Source organism: Helicoverpa zea, chromosome 12 (assembly GCF_022581195.2).
Source record: "Helicoverpa zea isolate HzStark_Cry1AcR chromosome 12, ilHelZeax1.1, whole genome shotgun sequence".
In the NCBI taxonomy this organism is placed as follows: Eukaryota; Metazoa; Arthropoda; class Insecta; order Lepidoptera; family Noctuidae; genus Helicoverpa; species Helicoverpa zea.
The window spans coordinates 8,880,052-8,896,276 of NC_061463.1; the positions used below are offsets into that span (position 1 = coordinate 8,880,052).

Here is a 16,225-nt window from a genome sequence, read left to right on the forward strand (position 1 = left end):
CAGAAACAACACACCAACGATACGGAGCATAATTACTCATTATTAAAATTTTCAATACATATCAAAATATGTATTACTGACAGCTGTAGTTTGTTTACTAACGTAATGACGTCATGACCAAAAAACAATCATGGCGTCCGTTGTGTGCCGCGTTTTCGCGAAATACGCGCGAAATTTGAAATTATGATAAAACAATTAATTTATATTCGTACATAACGTGAGAAAAAAAAATATTTTTAATTTTTTAGAGATATATTAAGACTAAAGAATTTATTTAAGATATATTTCAAAAATGCATGTAATACCCTATTGTTTATGAGCACTTTGCTTGATACCCGCATAGTTGTGTCTCAGAGAAACAATCACCTTTACCACCAACACTACGACATATGGCGTGCTACGTCACATAATTAATGGTATAATAATTCAATAGCACATTTGAACATACCTAGTGACACGGACCATTGTTCGCGTATTCATTTCGATCCCAGCGAAACAATCCCATTATCTGACCACCCTCCGAGTTTCCCCTCCATGATAATCCCGTAATAAATGAGTAACAGGGAATTCCGAAACGAAATTTAAATATCGCATGAGGGACCCCTATAAACGAACTTATACCCCATCTTGATATTTTGTTTTCTATTATAGTAGAGCTCTAGATAAACCTTAATAACAATGAATCATTGGTTTAGGAAAGTTTTGGACGGAAAAACCAACTAGAATGGACTTTATATAATATATGTCAAATACAGTATTTGACCTTAAATATCTAGGGAAACTTTACGGAAACATAGAAGAGAAATTTCTAGATAATGATTATAATTAATCTATTCACATAGTGAATTTCCCATGCACAAATTGCCGTAATACGATAAAAACTGTAATTAAAAGTTGACAAAGAAAATTTGCGTGTTCATTGGCAACAAGACACTGCCTTAACTATAAATACAGTGTATGTGGCAAGGGGAACAATCAATCAAGTCTTGTAATTTAGTAATTTTTCGTCATTATATCAATTGTAATTTTTCCGGAAGATGATTCAACGTATATCGTCCTCTAAGTATATCGTCAATGAATAATCAAGACCTCCCGATACATGATAACAAACAGAAGAAGTTACAACGAATTTGAATTTAGTCAGGCTTCCTCACATTTCTCATGAAACACTGAAATAAATCTAAATAATGTTTCACTTTTTACTTTTCCTTTTCCGCGGAAATCGGATAGCGTAACATTTATCATAACTTATCTAAAAGGGGAAATACTCGATAAATATTTTGTTTGGCTGTTGTTAGTCAGCTTTGTAAAAAACCCTGTACTTTATGGAATGCGTGGCATTTTATAAGACATCATCATGTCCTGTTTTCTTCAAAGATTTGCGTAATAAATCTTATTCCTTACGCAAGATGTTATAGTGATGTTGCAAGTCGAGCAGAAAATCTAACAAATTGAATCTCAGCTATCGTTTGTAACATCATCGAGTACTATTAGAATGTCATCATTCTACGTCTCGACATGAATTATATTATTGATCTCACTCAATACATTTCTAATGATCTGCAAACACTTTCGTTTCTTCAGTAAGTTTATAGATTTCAGCATTATCAATTATATTATGTATGTACCTTTATTTATGGAAAGTGAGTATCCCCCATATTATTTCTGGTCAGCCCTGTTCACCAATTGTTTAGTTTTTTCTATTCCAAGTCCATTCATGAGTGACGTTTGTTCGCAACTCCACTATTTACCACGCTTGTATGAACTGTATTAAAATGTATGAGATCGCATTGTTCCGACAATTGTTAACTATGTTCAATAAAGAGTTTGATTTTTTTATTATATTCTTTATGTGAATATTAAACCCTTTGTTGGGTATTTGAAAGATTATGTTGGCGGCGTGGCTAGTCCATGTTTCGTCAAGTTTAATTATTTTTTCTAATCTACCTGTTGTGTAATGTTAAATTAAATAATACAACTGTTGATAGGCAATATTTTTGTATAAAAACCAATAAAGGACAAGGAGAAAATACTAAGTTGGCCTAAAGACACGAAGAACCATGTCACGATATTATAGATAGCCTATAGTCAAGAATTCTTGTTGCTCTATTTTTAAAAGTACATAACCAGTTCCGATCGAACACAATCTAACCGAACTCAAAGCAACACAAGTTAAAACAACAGCCAACACGTGTATCCTGTACCAATCTAATTGATCCATATGTTCAGCAGTTTCTTCAACGCATATCCCTTAATAGCTCATCATAATTAGCGTGACTCGTCCATAATTCTATGTTTAATAATAAAAGTCCCGTACCAAACTATCAGTCAGATATTAAACTTCAGATTTTGAAATTTAGCTCGGCAATTCTGCGTAGATTAAATAATTTCTTCACAGTTTCTGTTATCCGTTAAATGAAGACGGCAATGGCATCCAATTCAGACTTCCGAGCACGAATTTCACACGGTGGGAACAATAGCCGCAGCTTCGATTCTGTATTCTATAAAAGCCTCTTCATTTTCTTATTTTTTTCAAATCATCTTTGTTACAATTCTTTAAAGTAGATCGACATTTTGTTATGTATCTCTTCAAATAACTATGAGCTCTTTCTTTGTCGTGTAATTTTTAGGTCAATCGTTTTTAAACATGAATAAAGTAACTGCCATTAATTGAATGTCAGGCGGAGATTTGCGTGTTTGTGTACCTTTGTACATATTTATTATGTTGCATTGCAAGTGCTCTTATAGCTTGGCCGTTCAAGTAATCAAATAGGCATCAAGTAAAACACAAATGCACCGCCCGCCGCCGTGCCATGATTGCGACTTGCAAGAGAACCGGTAACATCTATGGACTCCACTTAATGATTTCACGTTTTTTCTAACATAAAGCTTCTCACTTTCAGTTCAGTATTAACTTTCTTCAATTTCTCTACTCTAGAGTTATGTCACTATCAGGTTCTGATATAAAAGTTCGTTTAATGTTCTTATCATATTATAAACATGTTCCATCGAATGCGCATGCCTGGCAAAGGTGTAATTACAATGCTGTTACAATTACTACGAGACTTGAAATGACTTTGTGAATAATTTAGCAATAAAACCTAGTCTTGAAAGATCGTTTGTTGAATTCAATCGTTCTCCATCTGGCGAAGTCGGACGCAATCATGATGGCCCCTCGCCCGTAAAATTACGAGATGCAACCAGACTGGGGGAGCTTATGAAAGGGGTTATTGCCTCGGAACTATCTATCAGACGGCTGTGCATATGTGCAGGGAGCGAATAAAGTTTATTTGTATGGCGCGGTGGCTCGGCCGGCTGATTATAATCATGTCGTGTCAATGGGTGGGGCGCGCCGGCCGACCGCCCGCCGCCGCGCGCCGGTTAGTGCCCAACGCGAGACTGTGCCAACATCACGTACTACTACACGCCACTTTTTAAAAGTTTCGATTGCTAGACTTCGATAGCGATAACACGCCAATTAACATTGTATGAGAAGTCCTAAAGTTCCTAACTGTGTTTACTCAAAATTCGCCGTTTCGAAAAGGATGTCAGTGCAACCGTCGAAAATTTTGAATCGACTTCGGCGGAGTCTCCTGTTGCCTGATATTTTGATACTTGTTTACGACAACAATTAAAGGGTCTCTGTGCTGACACTGACCTGGGTCATCAAACGTTTCAAGTGAAGCCATCTATGTGAAAAATGTGACATACTGTGATTAACTGCCTGTAAGTGGTGTTGTTACGTGAATGTGAAGTTTCATAATTGTATTAGAACGGGAGAGTCGCAAGAACAATCACTAATCAAGTGTGCCATTAGAATTTTAGCTTTATTTGGAACAAAATTCTAATCTATTGAAGTCAAATTAAATTGTTAGGAATAGTGTTTATTAGAAGTTAAGTGAGTTCAGTGTAATATTGGAATATATCCAAAGATAAGACAGGATTTTAAATGTTTAAATCGGGCCTGTTCAATCGGTCCAGAGGCACGATGGGTGAACCAATCGAGGTAGAGGACAGTCTGGAACTGGAGTACGATATGTGGGACGGACAGTTCGACTTCGTTGGGCCACAGGGCCCGCCGCCCGAAGTCAGGGCGAGGATCACCTCTGACGCCAGTCTCACAGAGGACCTGTTCACTGGGGCTCCTCTGACCCCTCACCTGGCCAACGGCCTGAACGGTGGAAAGAAGACCGCTGCGCATCAGTGGTGCGATAATTTATCAGATCAAGTGAGCAATTTTGAATCTCTCTTTCACCATTTCATTGACTCTATTTGGAAAGTTTTGAATTATGAACATCTTTTAGAAATCGTTGAGAATAATTAGATATTATGATTTAAGCAGGCAACTGAATTGGTTTGCATGATTTGTCTCATCGAATTCTTCTAGAAATAATTTGTCGTGGTTGTACTCTGAACGGCCAATAAATTGATATAAATGTTCTGTTTATTGAACATCGTCATTATTGACGTCAAGTAGGCACACTCCATGATTTAATATAATGTTTTTCCTGAAATTGACCAAGGAATTACTCATTCCTGTACCGCAGCGACGTTGATTTGTCACATAAATCCTAAGTTTTCCCTTCAAATCGCAGTATTCAGTTTGATATTTAATGAAATGTAATGTTCTGTACTTCGAAGTGTCTAATTTGCAAGTGTAGCTTTGTTGCAGAAATAATTTTGCGTAGAATTAGGCTAATTATGATTAACTACAGTTATTATAACCGGGGAACCTTGAACGGTATCCTATTTCTACAATATTATCAATTGTTAATTAGGTATCTGAGTTAAGGAATTGGACTGAAGAACCTTCATTGCCTAGAAGCAGTTCTGTTCCAATAGGTTAGCAAATAAACATTAGCAGACCATTGACCTGACCCTGCAGTAGGCGATACTATCTGCCTCAAGCTATGATCGTTCAATAGAAAACGAGAGTGCTTTTTTATTCAACGACTGAAGCACCGTCGTTTCTCGCCCTGCTCGTGCCATCGCGGCCTTTGATTTGTTCCGAAGTGTCACGCGATCTTTACTGCTTGTACATTATGCCCATCGACCAAACTTGCCATGACAGCTGCTACCTACCTACGTAGTTATGCGACGGTACCAGTACCTTCGGTTTGTAAAACTTTATCGTTGATGCCATAGATAAGTAGATTGTTGCCTTATCGAGGGTTATCTTTGAGAGTCATGATATGTTTGCGATATTGAATCTAACAAATGAAATATTTGAAGTTGTTTTGTAACCTGAAGTTTTTAACGCAGTTAAGGAAGCTAAGGCAAGTTTTAACCAAATAGAAAAAGAAAACTTCCACAAATGAGATCAGATAAAAGGTGCTTGAAAACACAACAATCGCACGAATTTCTAGCTAACAGATGCTGGCATGAAAACAATACCGTAATTTAATTTATTCCTCGTAACTGTTGAGAAAGGCATCCTGGCATGTTACGAAGTCACCATGTTTAGCTTCAATTTGCATAATGTACTATTACATGTAATTAGCAATTACACTACAATGATGGTATAAAACAATGATGTTTTAATTAATACTGTGGGTAGTTCATGCGTTTAATGTCCCATAATATTTATAGTTCCGTCACTTAAACATGTAGATATTTTTGAATTTTATGAATATACCTAATAGAATCAAATTCAAAGCAGTAGGTAGAAGTACATTGAAAGCGATCCCTAGCTATTAAAGGATAGGCCTTTGTCTGATGTTGACCGGATTTCTTCAATTGAAGAATGAACTAATGCAACTATTTTGTTAATATCTGTGTCATGGCCGATGCACATCCAGAATACTAATGTTCATGTGCAAACTGATTTAGTTAGATTGCGTGTGAATACTAAGCTCATTTCCTTAAACGATTTTTCCTGAACCTTAATTCCAACACGATTGTAGATTCCACGCGTTTAACGTACACCAATGCTAATTAATCGAGAAAGCCCGGACCTATCTATCTACCAAGAATACGTTTCTATTACTATATCTACTGAGCTGAATCCTGATGCTGAATTCATCAGAGATGTTACCGAAATTGAGGGAAAAAACAACACTATTGTTCGTGCCAAAATACTCATGATTATAAAAATCTACTACAATTCCCACCTATTAATGCTGCATACTCGCCTTATTTCTGGAATGAGATAGAAAACCCCACGATGACTTCTAAACATTCCTGTTTTCACAAATCTCGGCATTTCTGCCGTGGACCACATTCCCTTTCGCCAACCATTTCATATCGTAAATCTTAGCCAGAATGCTGTAAATGAGCGGACCGACTTCAAACAGTTTTCGCAGTAACCCTGTTTATCTGCATTGCGATTAACCATGTTTAACCTAAAATGCTTTAATCAACTTTAATTAGGTTTATGTTTGCATTTATAGTATTCGTGTCATCTAACTTGGCTATGGCAATATGTATTAAGTTACATGTATCTTCTTGCTTAACCATATACTTTGGAATTTCATCAATTTCTTAGACATTTTCTACTTGCTTAGCGTCAGTGTCATAATGGTCGATGTAATGCCTACAATTTTCATTGTTTTATGTTATAGCCATTACAAGAATCTTTTCAATAACAAGTTAATTGCATTGTACAAAAAGTGTTTTGATAACTATACATTACAGACATTCCAAAAGTATTACAAACTAACAAAGCCTTTGTGAAGGTGTCGTTGCATCTGTTATGATTACAGGTCAGCTAATTAATGAAACAATTAGAACAATCAACGCAACAGTTACGGTTGACCGTTACCGATATCGTGTCATAGTGACTGCATATCGATTGCCGGTAACACCGGTACATTGGACAATACACTGCCTACCGCACGACCTAATACTTTGTCGTTATTTAAACTGGGCGCCGAACGACGCGACGGACGTTGACCTTTATATCTGCAATACATTAATTGTACAGCCAATACTACACTAAACGATAACAGCTGACGAACTGTCGGTGTCGCATTACAACAAATATACTAATAGCGAGCAGTTTTTCGATCAAATACGCAAGACACACAAGATCTTCCGACTCTATAAATACATGACAATGCAACAGTCTACTTTCTTGATACAGTAGGAAGCGATGCAGATCTTTGCTTGTCCGTCTTTCTAGAAACGCACGCTTCCCTCATCCAACTATTAGGAAGCGAACGACACATGACATCTGAAACCATTCGCCGGGTGATGGTAATTGAAGGAAACCGGCCGTCAGCTCGCAAATATTCATCCGAAGCGGTGCCGTTGTTAACAAACGTTGGAAAGTTGCGAGACAAGCCCACAACACAACAGCCAAGAAAATATGTTCACTCGAGGAAGTCACGAGCACTCACCTCGCTATTCAACTAAAGTGCCTATTGATTGCACTTAACGATAATAATCATGGTTTTACTGGCCAATCTGTTAGTGCTCAATTGATTCCTGCGGCATGAGCTCTAAAACTAAATACGATCGATAGAACTGTTCGTAATTATAACCACATTTTTTTTTGCCTTATAATGTCCAAAAAACAAAGTAGCTGAACAAGTGTTGTGTTATGAAATATTTACTTTTTACTAAAACATGACACCAAATGAACGATGATCTCAGTTGTCTTCAGTAAACAGTGTTAGATAAGTACCTATGTTCATCAGCCACATGATTGTTAAGGTTATCGGTAATGGCCTCGGTTTGTTTACTTTTTTCGTTGAATCTTTAATTAATATTGAAGCTCATTTACATATTAACAAGTTGATATCTTAAGTATGATGCATTCTGTTACCGTGTGCTGCTGATTTTTCATCTTCACGAGCATAAAAAGCTTTGGTACATAATGATTTAAATGTAGATCAAGAAGTACCAATAACTATAGCTACAACAATAGCTATGACTGATAGTACAGCCATAAACTGAAAGGTGCACTTGCGTCAAGACCTAGAATAAACAGACCAAACTAGTTTCAAACTAGCTTTAACGCGTTAAATATTTAGAAATGTAAACGAAGTAAGTACAATGTTTACATCCATTATCTTCCGAATTGAAGATTGCTAAGAATTTTATGACAAGCTCTGTGAATTCAACCTCCATTCTTTTGTGTAACTGAACCCATTTATTATCCACTTATGTCATGGTAGGCAATTGCGTTACTTAAGAACTTATTTCTGTCTTTTGGGTTAAGTGAACTTAATCTGTTATGTCCGTCATTATGAGTTGAAATTAACCCTTCAAGTGAGCTTGTTGGGTAATACCACAATTACAAGGGCCTTGGATTAGTCCAATCTTCTTGTATAACATTGCACTATGCAAGATTCTTCTTCTTTTTGACAATTTCACCGGCTTGAACTTAATATACGAACTTTATAAACTCGTGTCACGAACTTTTTGTACGTATATACGTTATATACGTTTCTAAAGTTCCGTGACAATTACTCCACGACTTGCCTTCAAACTCTTTGAAACGGAAGTGAACTTTAGTTACTAATGAAAACACCTGCCGTTATATTATATAGGTATATTACGTGTAATTGTCATGTTAATTATTATATTAAAATGTTACAGATTATCACCTATTAAACTGTATCGGCTATGACTCATAACAACCGCATAATTTGATTAGATAATATTCAAAGCACATGACTTGATGATGATAATCCAAACAATACTTTCGATTGTAAATGATTTACGAGACAAGAGTAAAAACCAATTTAACTCTTAATAAAAAGACGATAAATTACTGTGTTACAAATCACGAGACAATTGATCTTCGCTAGTATTAAACGCGGGCACAGCAGCGAAGTGAAACCAGTCTGCGCAGACGCAGCTCAACAAAAGTAAAACCGACAATACTCGAACCTTCGCTTCGATCGAAAGTTCGATATATTCCAAAGCAACTTTACGTTTTAAAGACGATTCATTTCACTTTTCCCATGGGACCGTAGCTAAATGTTACTTTAACTCAGCAAATTACGATTCAAGTGCGATATTGTATTTTCTTTTCCAAGTTTTGATTGCTTTTACAGTGTTATTATGGACATCATAAATTGAATTTACTTAGATAAAAATGTACGCTGAAAGCTTTATTACTGTGAAATGTTTGTGAGAACTGAAATGTTTATAAGTAATTCTAAATCGGTCGGTGTTCTGCCTGGGCGATGGTGCGACTCATCATCTGGCGCTGTGTATATGTGATATTCATTTGTAACGACCATGAATCACTGCCTTATGACGTCTACGGTATACCATGTATCAATCACTAGATCAAAAGCAGCTCGTAAGCCTAAAGGTAACTTGCTTAATAAGTACACCATTATCTAGATACAATCCATATAAACCTGAAATGAATAATTTCATACTTATGATAAATAATCAAATATTATATTAAATGCCAAGAACGCAATGAAAATGATGAACATGCCAATATTTTTCATGAATAAAATGCACACAAAAACCGACTAGAAGTTTCAAAATACAATAAGAAACATAACCAAAATAACGCAATCATCACAGCGTTTAATTTCTTATACGAAGTACATTAAAATCCGCAAAAAAACTACAATTTGACATCGCACCTATCATCTGAGGATTCCCATGAAGAATTGCAACACCTCGGACGAAATTACAACGCGCTAATGACATGTTCATATTGTCTACATAAATTGTTTCACATGGAAACTTCTCATCTGCTTCGTTAAAAATATTTAATGCTGTTAGGTCATTTCATTCATAAGCTGTTACATCAACCACTACTGAAACTACGTAATTTATGTTAACGTTATCATTATCTTTAATATTTTTTTCATCTTCGATATGCTTGAAGGTGAAAATGGTATTGGATCAATGTCCTTCAGGATTTCTTTCAACGAATCTTGCACTATCAGTTTCCATTTCTGCAGTCTATATAAGTATACCCGTCTTATACTAGTTTTCTTCACTTTCATAATTCTCATAACTACCTACTCATAACTTGCACTTGCTAATTCCAGAAAACTTAATCATTGAGAAAAAATAGTTCTGAACTTTAACCAATCTATGAATCTCTTGAAACTTTTAATAAGGGACGCTTACGCTTAGCACTAAATCAGGTCAAATCTATAATATCCAAGCAATTTGTTTGTTATCTCTATTCATAAAAGCAATAATGATACTTACAGGCATTTGATCTTTTACCTTAGATTACAGTCCTATGATTCACAACTTTATTGTGATAAGTAAACAACACAAAATAGAGTCTTTATCTAACAGTTTACAAGAAGCTGTAGTATTTACAGCGAATCGGTCAAAAATATCTACGATTTTTGACAAACAAAAAAAGGAAACTAGATAAGTTATCTTGAAAGATGAATCTGATGATCGATGAAGCGATCAATTCGTCATCGTCCATCGATATTACTGAAATTCTTTTTTCAATTCCTCCGTCTACGTACTTACTTATTACAGATTCCGATTGTAGCATTCTGTATAACAGAATGTTGTGAAAGTTAACAGAAAGTAATCTCTGATTGATCTGGCCGCGAACACTGTACATACAATAGTCTTGACATTATAAAGTCAAATACACATGTTCTTTATTTAACTGTATTTTAAGTAACCATGAAGCGTTACTTAACTTGGAAGTAGCCGTTGATAATGTTATTAAATTTTATCAGAAAACCGTGTTTATTAAACGCAATATGGAAATCTATAAATCTGTAGTTCAAGATTCAATTTTAATAAGAATAAATGATAATGTTTTAGATGAAATGGATAGTAATACATATGAAGATTAATAAATATTACACAATTATAATAAAGAGAACATCTAAAGCAATATTAATGGACACTTAAAATGATTCACATGCTGCTACCACGATATGAGATACAAAACTCACTCTACAAATAATGAATTCTTGATCTCTACACACGCGGACGTCGTCCATTAAATAGTTTCAACGAGCTGCTCTTTAAATGTCGTATCTTTATGATTCATTCAATGAAGAAGACTTCAATGAGTGAGCCAGTTATTTTCGACAATCGTGGCCGCTTCTTTAAGCTAGCTACGTTTCTACTACAAAACAAACTCATTCGTCTATCGGTAATCATAATTATATTTATTGGCTGCTAATTAATGATACAGGATTTCCAGGGCATTACATTGGAAATTCGGCAACCAGGAAAAATATTTCAACTACTCCATAATTACCTACTTAACTTGAAAAGGAAAACAATACAGCGTAAATCAGTTGCAATCGGATTTCACAAAAAGTATGTTGAGTTACATTCATAAATTCATTAAGAATTTCTGCCTGTTGTTCATTCTGGTTTGCAGAATATAGTATCGAGTGTTCCAAGTTTTCCAATATTAGAGGTAGCTGATTGATCATGTAATAGCTTACGTCAGGTGCATCATCGTTCATACGACTACTTGACACGTTCGAATCAATCTCTTCCTCATAGCATTTTCCTGCAACCAACACGAATTTATTATTCATAATATTCATATTATGTAATTCCTCATTATACTAATTTATTATTCAATATAATATCTCTTGTTATAATAAAATCACTCGTTCCGTTCCGTCGTCGTTACTTTCAATAAAACTTCTGATATTGGACATTTGACTTTCCCAAAGTTTTAACGAGTTTTCTTATCGAAAGCTGTCGGCTCCAGACTTAATTTCTAGTTATTACTTTTAATTTGTCTTCATTTTACAAATTGTCCTCTTAGTAATAACATGTGGTGGTTACACAATATTTACAGACACATTTTCTTGTAGAAATTCAATAGTGACAAATCTGTTGGGTTTCATGTCGGGTGCCATTAGTGAACCTGTTAGAGATTCATAGGTTAATTACGGATACAATGAACCCGGCCATGCATAAAACACTGCAAGTGGGTAGGAATGTGAATAAATACATACAAGAATCAAGAGTTCCTTCGTGACTAACTGGAGCTCAGTGGAGCTAAACGGAGCGATTATAATTTTGCTCTCCTAAATAACGCTTCAATGACCATCTGTCTATATTTATTCTCTGATTCACCAACATTCGCTGGTAAGCAAAGAAAGCAGAAGATCATTTCTTGGAAGTTTAAATTGTAAACGACCATTAAAGTCCCTTAAAAAGTAGTTTAATTAGGCAATATACAAAAAAAATATTTATTTATTTATTATTATATTATATTATATTATTTATTTTATTTTATTTATTTATTTATTTTATCGCCTTCGCAAATGGGTACATCGACTTATCTTTAGTTAAATAAACATTGACATTAATAAAGTAGATTTGGAATATCAGTCTGATTCCATAGACTTTGCCTGAGCCAAATTACAATTGACCTGATTACGATTTTGACCAAAACCAAATCAATTATGTGCGTAAATAGTAAACTTTAATTTAAGTGAGGTACTCATGATATAATATGGTTACGAAGAACTCGATGTAGAAATCAATTAAGTCGTAATTTTATAATTACAAGCGGCGGCAAGTGATCTTACTAACTATCTTCAATTAGACACAGTTTCAGTTGAGTACTCTAAAAATGTCGCTGACGCATTGACAGAAAATTGTAGAGTAAACGCAAAATTTTGCCTAGATAGGAGTGGCCATGTACAATACATATTTGCCTTAGGTGTATATTCTCTACCTTTCAATTGTTTCTCGCAATATGATCTTCTACCTACGTCATCAAGGAAATGTGTTTTCTTCCCATGATCTCATTCTTCATTCGGATGGCTCATCCGTTTGGTTTTATTTCTTAGTCAACCTCGGCCTAGACCTACGAATATAATATTACGTCGCTGTCGTATGTCATACGCCGTGCATCATAATATTTATAGAAAACTAGCATCTGGCAAAACTTGGCAGCCGGCAGAATAGTAAAGCAGGTTGTGAAATCGTAGTATTAGACTAATTATGTGTTCCATATTATTTCATTAAGGTGTTGAGTCTTCGATCAGCGAAGAAGTTTACTTTTCTACAAAAATAGATAAATTATGTAAAATTATTCGCATGTACGAACACGCACATAAACGAACCATGTTAACAAGGAGCTAATAGTTACCAAAGACACCTACTACAGTCACGCAAAAGTTTTTAATCGTTACAATAAACATCAAGATTAGGACGCTCATTCGATTCCTGTTACCGATATTTATTCTATATCCAAACCTACCTTACATAACCATTGTAAAGCATAATGAATCTCCAGAGATTGAATCGATTTGCATTCAACAATTGCGATTTCAAATGCGTCTCTAGCCAGTGAGTAACAATGCCACCAATAGTGCGTGCCCTGTTAACGCTTACTGACATCGTTATCGCTCAATATTCTGCCTATTTCATGTTTATATAGGACAATATTTGTATAAATCTCGACTACGCAGCTACGCTAACTGAATGTAAATATCGAAATTTAAATAATCGCGTTATCTTAGTCGGAGACCTTGTTCGAAAAAGTTAATCGTTGCTACCACGCTGGTATCTCGAGTCACCTCAAGAATTAACTTGAAGTTTAACTTGAAGCTCGATTTATGTATCTATGACTGATAATTTGAAACTCGTCTTCAAATATCTGTGAATAAGCGACCTTTGCACCCTTACAATTTTAATTACTCATCTTCTCCATGGAAGGCATTTCTTGAAATCAGTCTCTGATCACGTCTTCCAACTAAGATCCTGAGTAGAACCAATTGTCCTCAAAATTGACCCAAATTTACATCCCTATTCCTTGATGAATTTTAACTTAAGAATCCTATAGCAATAAAATAACGTTGTTGCTCTCGGCAGGTGCAGCTACTGCAGCAGCAGGTGACATCCCTGGCCGACACGCAGAGCACGGCGGACGAGCGCTACGCGAGGGCGAAGGCCGACAACGCAGTGCTGCAGGCCCGGGTGCATATGCTCGACGAACAGATTAGAGAGGTGAGTGTGAAACAAAACATAAACTGGAACTTGCAACGGTGATCGATAAGAAGTAAAGAAGAAGACTCAACCCAAAATATTTTTCCCATCAAAACCGGAGACTTCCAACGGACATGAAAGCAAAGCCACTAGAGTAAATGAATGAGTGAATCAAATTGACAGTTCTGCTAATTACTGGCTCATTGCTGTAAGCCTTCTCATGAAACCGACAGATCACCTATACTTACCCACTTCGTTTAAAGAAAGTCGTTCAATAACTTAATTGGGCAATTAGTCGTCATTATCCGTATCGATACCCCATTCTCGAGTAACGTGTTCTGCAATAAAATGTTGGTAATGTGCAGATCGAGTGTCGTTGTGAGGAGAGCATAGCTGAGGAGAAGCGGCGCAGTCGTGAGGCTATATCGCGCGTCGAGAGGGACCGTGACACGCAACTTGCGGCCATCACTGACAGGCTCGGTGCTGCTGAAGCAGAGGCTTCCGAACTTAAACAAGAGGTGAAAGAACATTCTCGAATCTTAGAAAATACACTACATCAAGCGTACACAGCAAACATAAAATAAGCGACGATCGTTAGCTCGAAAACGCACTGATGTTTGACCTGTTGACCATTCAGGAGATTCCATGCATGACAGTATTTTGTTTTCGCATTCTTGGAAATTCTAATATTATTAACGTTGTGAATGGAATTTTTGTCATTCATGCAAAACACCGCATTAAACCTTTTCTCATTTTCATTATTTATGATTTGTGCTAAGATAAGCTTGTCCTATTTACGCTCCATTTATTAATATTGCAACTAAGCTATCAAGGGTCAGATAGATCGATAGATAAAATATAAAATGCATTAATTCGATTTACGTTAGGTGGTCAGGCATTGCAATCTACAACGCAATTTTTGCAATGTACGTGTGACAAGTCTTTTCAAAGACAAGCTGTAACACTATTTATTTATCAGGTGGGTCGACTCCGTGGCGTGGCAGAAACGCTCAGAGCGAACGCAGAAGCGGCAGCGCGGGCGCACCGCGAAGCTCAAGAGCAAGTCGCAGAACTTTCCGCAGCGTTGAGCAATGCTCGTGAAGCTGAGAGACGGGAGAGGGACGCGGCTGCCACTGCCAACGACCTGCTAGCGACTGCCAGGCAAGAGTTGCAGAGACTGAGAGATGTCCCGCCCCCACCTCCCGACCCCCGCCTCGATGAGCTCAGGAAGGAACTCACGCTGCTCAGGACGCAGAATAAATGTAAGTACGACAAGTTTTCGATCCTTCGATCATTAGCGCAGAATTTAAATCTTTATCTAATGTGGTCTATGGCCTAGTGATTTACATCAAGGATATTTTCGAAGAACTCTCGTAGCTAAATTGAATTTTTGGTAGAATACAGACAAATGGAACGGATGTTGATAAAGTACGATAACATGTGACGCCGTACTTCTATAAATTAACATAATAGAACAACGTCAATTTGATATTTTGACGATTGCCAAGAAGTAGATTACTGAATACAATTCGAACAATACTCTACAAAAAAGTGTCGCAAAACAAATGATGTATGAAACGGAACTTGCTGATATTTAAAACTCTCTTGGTAACAATGGATAAAACCTGATACACCAGCTTTATATTCACAATATTTCAATATCATGTTCATTTCGCCGCCGTACCGACTGAATGAATACGACGATAATAATCGTATCAGTTTTAAGTGCCAACAATTGAAGCATCTGTACGACACACGTGCTTCAGAGAGCAATGTTAAAATACGCAATTAGGAATAATATTTTCTAGCACACAAATGTCTGTGATGCTAATTTTAATGTTTTTGAGGGGGACAGTGAGTGACTCACTTGATAGCATGTTTCGTATGCCTTCTTTAATTGCTAAACATCTGCTGGGTCGACTTTGTTGGGGGGAAATCGTCAAATATCATTCTTAAAATCATTTGTATAACACAAGTTAGCATTTTATATGTTAGCTCAATTTGAGTACCAGATAGTCAGGTTTTGAAAGCACTAACCTGTATTTCGCTTTCCTCGGTAAGCTTCAGCCAGTTTTCGGGTGGTCTTAAATCTAAAGCGAAAAAGCTACAACTTTCTTTTTCCGTTCCAGCACTCTCGGAAGCTCAAGAGGAGTTACAAGCGCAGATTCTAACGCGCGGCGTGGAGGAAGGTCGCAGCCTGCTGGATGGAGTCAGTGGGCCTCTGGTCGGCACCAACTCACTCGCACACGAACTGTCGCAAATGAGCGATGATGAGGTAAATATCCCTATCATCATCATCTTCCATGCATAGGAAAATTAGGTGTCCACCATGCATCGATAAATACTCGCAAGTTAGGAGTTA

The 16,225-nt window shown here is 36.4% G+C and overlaps 1 protein-coding gene across 5 annotated transcripts in view; it reads left to right on the forward strand.

Moving 5' to 3' along the window:
* The window catches only part of LOC124635259 (rab11 family-interacting protein 4), a 75,179-nt gene that overhangs the window by 56,970 nt on the left and 1,984 nt on the right, over positions 1-16,225 (forward strand). For 4 of the 5 annotated variants that reach the window (XM_047171122.1, XM_047171117.1, XM_047171120.1 and 1 more), the window contains 4 exons: positions 13,750-13,884; positions 14,229-14,381; positions 14,843-15,125; positions 15,993-16,138. In XM_047171122.1, coding sequence (XP_047027078.1) covers positions 13,750-13,884; positions 14,229-14,381; positions 14,843-15,125; positions 15,993-16,138 — 717 coding nt within the window. The remainder of the gene's footprint in view (positions 1-13,749; positions 13,885-14,228; positions 14,382-14,842; positions 15,126-15,992; positions 16,139-16,225) is intronic. The other variant, XM_047171118.1, reaches the window with a different exon arrangement.